This window comes from Halyomorpha halys, unplaced genomic scaffold, assembly GCF_000696795.3.
Source record: "Halyomorpha halys isolate HHAL.00 unplaced genomic scaffold, Hhal_1.1 Scaffold705.1, whole genome shotgun sequence".
Taxonomy (NCBI): Eukaryota; Metazoa; Arthropoda; class Insecta; order Hemiptera; family Pentatomidae; genus Halyomorpha; species Halyomorpha halys.
In genome coordinates, this window is record NW_027116684.1 from 218,800 (window position 1) to 231,078 (window position 12,279).

Below are 12,279 nucleotides of genomic sequence, written 5' to 3' on the forward strand. Positions count from 1 at the left end.
AATAAATATGCTTCGGTTAGGGCGTATCTTTGTATTATCATTGCAACACTTGTAAGTTTATCTAAATCTATCGGACGCCATATTTAGAGTGTTGAACTATCTATTAATTTAGCTATAAGAAAAGAAGATTCATTAAGCCACTATGGTTAAATATATTGGGATGGGAAAGATCAATACAATTTTTTTGAAGAGGGAATAATGTGGTGGTAAAACTGTAGCTGACGTCAAGTACCACACCCTGCACAACAAACCAACCCTCTTTTCCTTTTGGCTTCTGGCTTGAGCACATGTTCCATTTCACAGTCCGTCAACAACTTAATAGAGCAGCTAGATTGTACATCTCTTTCGTGTGAGTAATTCTAAACTTATCTTTTGTTATAATAGGAAATAATTTCTAATATAGACAGATACAATAACAATGCATTTGATAGATATATTAAAATCAGGAGAAAGTTATATAATTTAGAACTTCAGGTATTCTTTTTTTGTTATCGTTTATTCAAATGCAGGTTTATACATATAAAGGAGATTAAAAATAATATGGGCGTTATGTTACTTCTTCATGTTTCATTATTCTGTTGACTTAGGTTTCCTTTAAATTCCTATCTATTTAAGCAAGTGCTTTATTATTATTTAGATTGATTTAGAATTAGTTATAAGCTCTTCTTATTTAAAAGATTTGTATAAACGGTGATCTTGAATGAATGGACATATACTAGTAAATTTAATATTTTGTAAATATGTGAAGTCATTTGATTTTCATACAAGATTAACCAGTTTCAGAATGTTTATTTAAACTTCGTAATTTCTCTGAGGCATTTTCATAATATAATCCACTTTTTTTCACATAATCTTCGAAATAAAGTTAATCTCAACCTTAATGTTCTTGCTTATTCTGTTAAGGCTTTTTTGGAGTGGGGAAGAAGTGGTGGCAGCACTGTAGCTGATGTCAGGAACCACACCTTCATCTAGGTACAAGCCTCCTTTTCTTCCGACCTCTGGCTTGAGAACATGATCTGTTTACACTCAGTTGACAATTTTATTAAACTGCTGAGCTGACCATCTCTTATCTCTCGCCTTAAACCAGTGAGTAATTCTATGCCTATCTTTCATTAAAATAGCTCATAAATAATTAGGTTAGTTAAATAATTATATTTAGATGGGAAAGCTCTATAATTTTTTGGGGGGTGGGGTGATGAGGTGGCAGCTATGTAGCTGACGTCAAGCACCACACCCTGCACAACAAACCAACCATCTTTTCCTTTTGGCTTCTCGCTTGAGCACATGTTCTTCACTTTTCACAGTCCGCCAACAACATAATAGTGGTACTAAATTCTACATCTTCTCTTTAAACAGTGAGTAATTCTATGCCCATTTTGATAGAATCATTATTAATAACAAAACTAACACAATTCAATAAATGAACATGCTTCGGTTAGTGCATATCTTTGTATTACCATTGCAACACTTGTAAATTTACCTAAATTTATCTGGCGCCATATTTAGTATGTTGAACTATTTATTAATATAATTATTAATAAAATCACAAGAAACTTAAATAATTTACAAGTTCAGGTATTCTTTTTTGTTATCGTTTATTCAACTTCTTTTGTTATAATAGTTGTTTATTAAAAAAATAAATCTAATTCAATAAGTGAATAAGATTTGGATTGTACATATCTTATGTTAAGGCATATAAGTTATCAAAAACTATCAGGCAACTATTTTCTCGTGGGTTGAACTATTTGCTAATATAAATTAGAGAAAAGAAGACAATTAATTTTAACTTTAAAATAACTAAGCAATATTTGGAGCAAAGCTTGTTGTCTAATAGTTAAATTGAACGAAGTATATATATATAAAAAAAACAAATCATATAACCAGCCGATGAAAGAATGATTTTTCTCACTCCTCAATGCAGTAAGGTCGAATATTTAATATATTATATAAGTACAAGAACTTTGATCAACAAACGATGCATTTCTGAGTCCACCAAAACAATAAATTCAATTTTACATTTGTGTTACACTTCTGGAGGAGCGATAAGACAATAAATATTTTTTTACTCTAATTTTGAATGCAAAAATCGCTGATTTTTCAAAATAAATACAAAATAATAATGATATTCAATTCATTAATCAGTTAATCTTAATCCTTATTTGTTTTTTATCCATCTACTTATTAAAAAGCTTTTCGAGCTAAACAAAAAAATTTGGTGCCACACCCTTATAGTAACCAATTTTATTTATCAATTTTTTTTTTTCCAGCTCTGGTAGCTATTAATGAAGGTTTTAAGTACTAATATTTCCATACCGGTTTTGATCAAGATTGGATAAATAAATATATATAATTGTATTATACAAAATAGGTTGATGAACTTAATGAATACAATATAGGTTGGTATAAGCCAGCTTTCATAGTAACTGTAAAGCAAATGATGCATCATAATAATAATAGAATAGAGAAAACAAATTTTTCAATCCGAGTTACCTCAATGAATTTCTTCAATCTTGGTTGATCAAGAACTAGTGATGGCCAGTTAACTATACGGTGACAGAATGAATCCATCTTGACCAGGTCTAACCCTTTAAGTCTCAATCATTCACTTGTTCTACTTCCAGAGAAGCCTGCCTTGAACGATTAATTAAATAAGGCATTCCTCTGGATTCAAGCAAACATATGCCGAACTTACTCGACAGGTACATGCAACAGCTGTCATTGGTAGTTCTAATAGCATCCTCAACTAGTCCTGTTAACTCAGTCCTTTGCAAAACTGAAAATTATTTTCCAGTAAGTATTTGTGAGACCCAATGGTCTTGGGAAGACCCTATTTGCTGTGATGATCAGACAATGGAGAAGAATTTTTTCTGAGTACTAACTCTAAATATAGAAAGAAACCGACGGTGGGTTGTATGGTTTTCAGATCCAGAATCTTATACTGAAGTAGGTCCTTTCTAGCTTGAACGTATCCTCAGACTCTACTCTCCAAATTTTCTTCAGTCAGTCTTTCCCCTCAAACAGATAGGTTGAATTGTACTCACCAATTGGCTCATATAGTTGGAATGATGTCCTGCTTTCTTATTGGTACCAGCTGTATTGATGTATCAGAATGGTCAAATTATCCCGGAGGACTATGGTAAGAAACTGCTCTTCTTCCATTACCTCAAGTGAATTATCGAAAACCAGACCATCGAGTTCCATTCGAAAATGATTTTCGACAAGTTGCTGCAGGTATAGGAAGAAAAGATTCCTTAATCCTTAGGGCAGTTTACGAGAAAATTAGTTTAAGTAAGTGGGTAGCAGTGGCTTTCATGAGCAGAGGCATTTCAAGGGTCCTGTTTGTACGTTCAAGTTTGATATTGTTCCTTTCCATAGTATTTTCCAAAAAAAAGACCTCACAAACATGATCATACTTTTACTTCTCATTATAGCCCAAAAATATGTCCATTGAACTGAATAATATACTGCACTCAAGTCAACAAAAACATTGGTATATCACAATTGTCTACCCAGTGCTTTCTAAATATCTGCTTTAGCACAAATATTTGAAGAATGGTGCTTCTGTATGAATGGAATCTGCTCTGATATTTTCCCAATTATTTCTCTATGAATGGCTTAAAGGATAATGATATTTATTTGCCACTTGTATCAGAAATAATCAGAGGTTATTTCATATTTTAATTTTTTCTCATTAATTGGCAACAAGAGAAAAAATCCAGCTACTAACTGATTATATTTCAGGCATCAATACCTTATTAGCTTCATTAATTGCACCGAAGTTGAGTTTTGAAGAAATATTTCTGTTGGATCTTACAATAATTGGTTTTACTCAGAAACTCCTCTGTAAACCATTCCTTATAATAGTTATAATATTCTATAATCTTTTAGAATCTAAAGTCCACTTAAATAGCTATATCTACAATCTTAGACTTCAATATAATCTATTAATTAATTCCTATAGTAATGGTATGTTTTCAAAACATTTACTGTTTTGACTTTAAACAGGTATTTGTATCAAATTATAGAAATAAATCTAATTGCATTTATTTACTTTTTAGGTGAATTTTCTCGAAAAAGCAGAACATGCATGCAGCATGGTAAACACTAGAAGCCTTACTTGAATAGGAAAACTATAATCTTTTCTCCCAGTTTTAACGTAGAGTGCGTGTTGTGATTTTTAAATTTGTGAAAGTGATGTTCCAGAAACACATCTCTTCAGCTTCAACAACAGTGAGTAATTTTGAGCCCGATAGTTATTTTATTAATATATTTTTACTAAAACTTAAGTAGGTAATTATTTCACATCAAATCAGTATATTACTTAATATAGAATCTCACTTGGGATAAATAATACACTAAGGAAAGATAAATAATACACTAAAGATAAATAATCCATATATGTACCCATAATACTCAAAATAAAATGAATATAATATAATCTTACCCTTTTCATCAATAGGAACGGTGTCTGATTCTCCTTCAGCAACTGGTTCTAATTCACTAATGCTGACAGTCCTATTAAAAAATTAAAATAACCAATCAATGTTTCTAATATTAAAAAAAGTGTAAGCATAACCTCTACACTGTTCATAATTTGTTTTATTATTCTTAAACTTACCAATTTTCTAGATGTAAATATAGGATAACTTTGTGAAAGCAGTGGGTAACTTTATAGGTTAGGTTCTGGACTCACTCATAGAGCCAAGTTTGAGTTGGGCTGTGGCATACAATTTCTTTATTTTGTTATATCAATAGTGCAACAACTCTGAAGAAGACCCTCTTGGGACATACACAGCCTCTATAAACTTGGTACTGATGCTCGCACAGATGGTGGGATTTAGTCCGACTAATGACTTTTAGTCCAACTAGGGCTTTTTACCAACCAATGACGACTATTTAGAGGTTGCCACCTCCTATAAACTGCATAACTGACCCTTTATTGAGGTGATAAATTACCATAATTGCTGACTACATTTCCTCTTAATATGGTCGTTCAAAACATAAATAAAAGCATAGTACTGAACCGATGATGCAGATTAATTTTATTTTAATTTAAATAAGGTCAGAAAATATTCACAATATTGTTTGATTTAGTTTTAACTAGTTTATTTGCTTATTTCTTCTTGAGAAAATAACACTCCTTTGACAACTATTTCATCAGTTAATAAGTCAATCAAGCAGGAATTCCTAATTGTGTCACATATGTCTTGATTTATCTACAAGTGTATAATAGTATATACTCAGTTTTCTAGATGGTTATTGAAGAACTTCTGGCCCACTCCATTTTCAGAAGTTCAAAATATTATTATTGTAGATTGTGATTGGACTCTTTTACCTTCCCCAAGCATTTATTTTTGAACCTCATTTCCCAAACATTGAGCTAGTCTTGTATAAAGGATGCTCTTGACCTTGTTAAAGAGTAGGTAGGTAAATTTCAAATCTTCTGGGTTCAGTCAAGATTTTATACCAATTTTATTTTGAAAATCATTGCAATGTCTTTTTTCTGTACCTGATTGATAACATCTTAACTTAAATTCAGGAAATGTTAGATGAGATTTGAGTATACATAACAATGATAATTTTTACTTTTTAAATTAATAATTATAAGGAAGTTAAATTAGTACATGGGCATGGTCTAAATTAACTTTTACACTATGTCATTATTGTATACAGTTTTCAGGAACTTTTAGTCCAGTTCTAATGTCAATCATGTGCTAATCAGGTCAGGGCATTGATTATTATTATATTTCTTTCTATAGCCATTCCAAAATGTTCTATACACTTTAGTTTTCAGAATTAAGTAAATTTTAAGAAGTAATATTGTTCAACTGTTCAATTTATTGAGATTAAAGCTTATGTTTAGTGAAGGTTAACTAATCGAGTGCTGATTGCATTTAATAAAATATCAAGTATTAGATAAATTAATGAACATCAGAGGGTTTTTACCATTCTATATCATCAATATCAAGTCTGACCTCTTTTTGTTTGCTTTATATTTGATTTACAACTCAGAATAATATTTTTACTTTTGGTATCATCAGAAAGCATCACCAGAACTCTATTAGGAAATAAAACTAAATTGATACGTAGGGAGGAAGATGAGTATTTATAAATTCTATAAAATTTTTCTCATAAGGTGTAATATAGTAAACAGTCTTGGTTTGTCTGATGCTGATATTTACATGATCTTTAAATGAGGTTAGGTAGAAAAAATGAGGTTTATTTTATACAATTTATGTAAAACATAAATTGTGTAACCTGATTTGAAATCATAGTTTTTCATGACATGAAGAGGTTTTTAAGGATAATTTTCTGAAAACAAAATTGGTCATATACAACCTGTCATAACCCTTTTTTATAATTAAGATTCCAATAATACAAGAAAATGACATTTCTGTCAATATTAACACCATTTATAAATAAAACAGTACAGAACTAAATAATTTATAATGATAAGCAATGAAACATATAAAAGTTAAACTTACCTTTTTACCACCTTATCATCATTTTGAATATTGTGACCGTTATGTAAATCTTGACTGACTTTTTCATCCTGCGTCTGAGAATCCTGGTTTTCATCATATTTTTTAGGCATCATCGTCGATAAATAAGCAGTTGTGTCTTTGGAGCCAAAGAAATCATTCTTCTCATCACTCTGGGACTGGCTAAAATATTGAAACAAACAATTAAAAAAGAGTGCTAAATGTAAGATTAAATCTGGACCTCACTTACATTAATAAACAAAAATAAACCAAACTGAACAAGTTTAACCAAATCAAAATTAAAAATATATGTAATTTATTAAGATGTTAACTTTTAAAAAATTGAGAGAATAAAATATTCATGATAGTTCATCAATCATAGATAGGCCAGTAAGCTCCAAAGCTGGCCAACCCTGAGGGAACTATTTGAGAAAATAAATGTTGGAAAGTGTGAGGTAGTTTTAGTTGCTTTATTTGATATCAAATAGCAGAATGCTAGTATTGCACAGTTCATTAACTTTAGCTTATGCTACACCATTAAAAAAGAAACAATACAAAATTTTCAAACAAAAATTTATAAAATAAAGTTATGATTTTACTTTCTCTTACCTCCATATAGAATACATATCATGGGGAAGTATTGCGATTGTGCAAAATTTTGAATTAAGAGTTTTCGATGGAAATACACGTTTTGAAATCCCTGAGTTCAAATCCCCAAATAACCAAGTTTCACAAAGTTGTCCCTACGTGTGTATGAGTGTGAACAGCCTAGTTCAGAACGTAGTGTTATGAAACTAAAATTACATATTTAAGGCGGGTATATGTCCGTGATATTACAGCAACTTTAGCAATAAAATAGATAGGCTGGAAGTACCACTTCATAGAATCGATTTTTTATCTTTTTTACATTTTCTCAAAAACAGTTTTAAGAATTATGATTTATCTTGGTATATCAAATGATCTTTAATATTAGTTAGGTGTTTTTCTCGTTGAAATAGTTTAAAAGGGTTTAAATACCAAATTTTCAAAAAATGATTCCCCTAAAGTACTTTTAATTTCATTCAATTGAAATAATTAACAATTTTATATAGCCAACAGAAATAAAAAAACGCATAAATATGAATTATGAAAGAATTTTATAGTTAAATATAGGAGAAAAATGGAGAAAGAGACAGTTTAGATTTGAAAATTGGAGACAATCAAGTAGGTCTAATCTCTCCCAATCACAATATGTTTATTATATTTTGATAAACTGGAGAATTATTTGTGGGAACAAAGTTAATATTTGTTATTCACACCTCAAGAAACCCTAGTATATGAATTTTCATAGCAATAGAAAAATATTTTTTTTTAAGTTTTTAATTTATAAAAACTTTTTTCATGGTATGCAATAGTCAGTGAAGGTAATATTTTTTGGCTATGTTGGTAACCATGGATATCAACTACCTTCCTAAATCAAGCTTATTTTAATCACTCATTCAATCATTTGCAAAAATAATAATAATAATATAGAAACATACATACAAAAAAAAATTGTTCCATTCATTTGAAAATATGAAGATTTTTTATATTAAAATATAGAAATCTACATTAAACTATTTACAAACATTATGTAAATCACTATTGGTGACAAAAGAAAAAATACCTTTGGCTGTCAGGGCCGTAAAGTCCAACATTAGAAGATGAATTAAATTCTGAAGGTCCTAATCCTCGAACAGGGCAAACGGTTTCTTTTAAATTATCATCCATTTCTGAAGGAAAAGAAATATAATAAATTACAGTAACTTTATCCATAATATCTATGAAATACACTAATTTAATTATTGTAATTATAACACAAATTTTAAATAATAAAAATAGAAAAAACATTACATTAACTAAATTTTATGAATTTGATAAAAATAGACTCCTAAAAAGGAGACAAAATTGGACAGTTTTTAACAATTTAAATGACATTAGCATAGATTTCAATGTTGAACTACTTTATAAAATAAGGCTTGTCAAATTACAGGAAACAAACAAAAATGAAGAATTTACAAATAGAAGACTTAGAATTTAGAAATTTTAAAAGTAATTTTATTTACTATTCGATATACTTTGCTTGGGATCTCTAAAGCTTATTCCAGAATTGTCATATCATTTTAGAAAAAAAGTTAAAGTGTTATCACAGAATGTTCCACTACATTAACAGGAATTGATAAATGTAACTGTAATACTCCTCAAGAACTACGCATTAAATATATTATTAAATTTACAAACAATGTAGTCCATCTTCTTTTTTAACTTGAATATAAGTTGAATTTGATCTAATATAAAGACACTAAAGTAACTGTAATACTCCTCAGGAACTACGTATTAAATATATTATTAAATTTACAAACAATGTAGTCCATCTTCTTTTTTAACTTCAATATGAGTTGAATTTGATCTAATATAAAGACACCTAATTTAATCTAATGAATGGGCATGAAATACTTTAATAACAATTCACTCAACCATGGCATGCTTAATAGACCTATAAAATCTATAATAAAACATTTGCATTAACAATGATCTAGCAGATTTAGTTTTGGATGGTAGGCAATAAACAGAAATGTTTTTATACCAATTGGTTGTATCAGCATCAAATCTTCAGATTCGCCTTTTAGTTTATTATTTAAATAAACGATTTAGAAGGACCACAGTCAATATGCAATAATATTGTAACAAATTGAACTGTGAACTTAAAATTACACCTTACTTGATAAAAAACAAACAGGTAGAGTATTATATATTATTCTGAGTTCCATTAACAATCTTGTAAAAAAAAATAAATTTATTTGGCTTCAGTCAAGATCGGGTGCATTTAACTTCAAAAGTTATAAAATGAATTCTAATCATAATCCAGCATAAAAATTGTATATACATATATAATAAATAAACCTGCATGCAATTTATAAACACCAATAAAATAAGTTTAAAAATTCAATCAATCTAAAAATGTTTGAAAAGGAAACCTGATATAGTTCTTTTTAAAACGCTTTCAGATCTACCAAATCACTTGTTCAATTTTGAAGACATTGAAATCTGAATGACATTCTTATCATATCATCCTAAAGAGCTGAAGACCCTATCTTCTATAGATATTAGCTAATGCATCACTCAGAAAATGTTTGTAGGCCAGTAGATATGTTTGACTGATTTTCATCAAAACAAACTATAGCATTCTAAAGAGCTGATGACTTTACCTTCTATAATTATCAGATAATAAACACCTCAGAAATCGTTAGCAGTCTTATAAAAGAAGTGGGGTCCAAGATCCCACAAAATCACCCAAATCCTTTAACATAGTCAATGCTTTTTCAGATCACATCAAAAACACTAGAACGTTGTTTTATGTACTTGTATCAAATTTCAGCTTTAATAAATAATTGTAAGTTTGCTAAAATTCTATTACAAGATACGACAACAGTGAAGTTAACAAAAGTATTTGAAAATGTCAAATATTCCCCTAAACTTCAAAAATATATCTTAATGAAAGAATAAGCTTTCTAAATACCACTTATCTAAATAAAACAAACAAATATTACAACCATTAGAGCTGGAAAACATATTAATTATGTCTAAGATATGCACTGAATAAAAAAGGAAAGTAATACATTAACTTTAACAGACAAATCACTTCATATTTTGAAAAAATAATACATTGTTATTAATCAAAACTTACTATAATAAAATTGATTACACTATCATTAAAAAATATTATCTTCATTTACAAATATAAATTAATGCCACACCAGAAAAAACTATAATTGCTAGCAAAATGGGAAATACTTAGCATAAACCTCATGATAAAATGTAATCAATTAATTAACAGTAGCCATATAAATTCAGCTAGCTAATTATTGGTAAATTCAATCAAATTTACCACATAAACACAACTAAGAATGTATAATTTAACTGGTAATTCCAATAAGCTTCACTTCACACCTTCACAGTACGCTTGTTTGCTTAAAACTTAGGGCTAAACGTCCATCCAGTAGTTGCACTTGATGTAAGAAAGCATTAATATGCTCACACGAGTAATCAATAAAAACATAAACGACAAATAAATAAACTACTTAAGAAAAAAATAGATGTATTTAACAACCCAAAAAACACTGCAGAACAATTATATTTTTTACTTACTTTGAAGAACAATTTCGCTTGACTACCACTGTAACCGTTAGTGAGGTTTCTAAACATAAAATTGTTTGCTTCTAATAGCGCCTTGGTTAAAAGCCGGTAAATAATGGTTTGAAAACAATAACTATAAGAAAAACATAAGAAACATAAAAAGTAAATTTTATTTTACTTTATAAAAATTATAACACCAGGTTTTGTTTCAAGGGTCAATGTAATGCTTTCTATAATACATCAAATTATTTCATAATGATTACAAAAACCATTTTTCAGATTTATAAAATATTTTTATAATTATTTTTTTTCCAATAATTAATAACCCCTTTAAGTTTATTTTTTTCGATTTTGTATCAAACCCTCAAGTGGAAGGAAGCCATCTTTCTTAACTAATGGCGGTAAAATTACTTTTCACATTTTAAAATTTTGATTTTTAGTGAAACTATTTATTTCTTTTCCAACTAATTTCAGAGTTTATAATTTCAATCAGAATGGAACTTTGAAAAAGTTGAATAGCACTTTATACTAAATTCACTTTATTTTAAATTGCGTATTACAAAGAAAGTGAAACAAACTTTTTACATAGCTGTGACCGTTATCAAGTGGTTTGGCCCCATCTTGAGTTGAGGTTTAAAATAACTCTATGCACCAAAATGTAATAGCAATGTTAAAAATATTTTTCACTTAAACCTGTTTATGTTTTTAAGATGTTACTGCTTTATTTAATATTGTTTTCAGTTTATATAACTTATGAAAATTATATTCGCACTGTCTGTTTAACTTGTGTTTAAATTTATTTTATGATTTATCAGTACAAAATGTTTTTCATAAAAATATTAGGATGAATTTCCTTAAGGTGAGACAGATTAAAACCACAAATAAATCAAAATGTAATAATTTTGGCAAGATACATAATACAACATGAAAATGCTTTATCTAAATCAGCGGTGTAGCTAGAATGTAAAATTTTGCCACCCTTATTTAATTATTTTAATTCAAAAGAAAATACTGAGTAATTCTAAAGAACTTTTTGGAAAGAACAATCATATTTATCGTGTATTGTACAGGTTACTAACAAAAAAGTCAAGAAATGAAATGGTTCAAATTTTTACAAGATATTATTATTATTTATTGTGAAATTTTGCTGCCTCTTAAAAGTGCCACCCTGGGAGGGCCACCACGCTTATCCTCGCTATGCTACACCCCTGATCCAAATAGAGGCGGTAACTGGAAGAAGGACATTCATGCTCAAAAACCCTTTTTTCCAGATATTGCATGTTCAGAATCCTCGATATCCATTATATTTCTTACCAAAGTTTCAAAACTGTATCACAATTTTCAAATCGGATAGCAATCCTAAGTTAGAGCTGATTTCATACATTGATAAGTCATTAACAAAACTTTACCAGGTCAATTCTTAGAAAATGTTTTTTGGCAAACAACCTTTTTCCGGCTACCCCCTCCATTAAGAAGATAACATAAATATTTTATATTATGTTGTGTGATTTTAATAATTTTGAACACATTTAAGTTTTTTAAGAACTGACTTCTTTCCTCTGGTTTTCTGAAGACAATTACCATTTAAGAATCATGCATGAATTAACCCAAAATGACCCAACCAATTTCTTTAGTTAAAAAA

At 29.0% G+C, this 12,279-nt stretch overlaps 1 protein-coding gene and 1 long non-coding RNA gene across 2 annotated transcripts in view; one reads left to right on the forward strand and one right to left on the reverse strand.

Moving 5' to 3' along the window:
• The window catches only part of LOC106685500 (uncharacterized), a 38,535-nt gene extending 27,730 nt beyond the window's left edge, over positions 1 to 10,805 (reverse strand). Inside the window, exons 1-4 of the mRNA XM_067053417.1 lie at positions 10,650 to 10,805; positions 8,128 to 8,233; positions 6,486 to 6,665; positions 4,445 to 4,515 (exon numbers count right to left, since the gene is read on the reverse strand). Of these exons, the coding sequence (XP_066909518.1) occupies positions 4,445 to 4,515; positions 6,486 to 6,665; positions 8,128 to 8,231 (355 nt within the window). The 5' untranslated portion in view covers positions 8,232 to 8,233; positions 10,650 to 10,805. The remainder of the gene's footprint in view (positions 1 to 4,444; positions 4,516 to 6,485; positions 6,666 to 8,127; positions 8,234 to 10,649) is intronic.
• Positions 10,806 to 10,924: 119 nt separating this feature from the next.
• Positions 10,925 to 12,279, forward strand: part of LOC112210793 (uncharacterized) — a 72,964-nt gene continuing 71,609 nt past the window's right edge. The window contains exon 1 of the long non-coding RNA XR_010845133.1: positions 10,925 to 11,038. This is a non-coding gene — a long non-coding RNA (uncharacterized lncRNA). The remainder of the gene's footprint in view (positions 11,039 to 12,279) is intronic.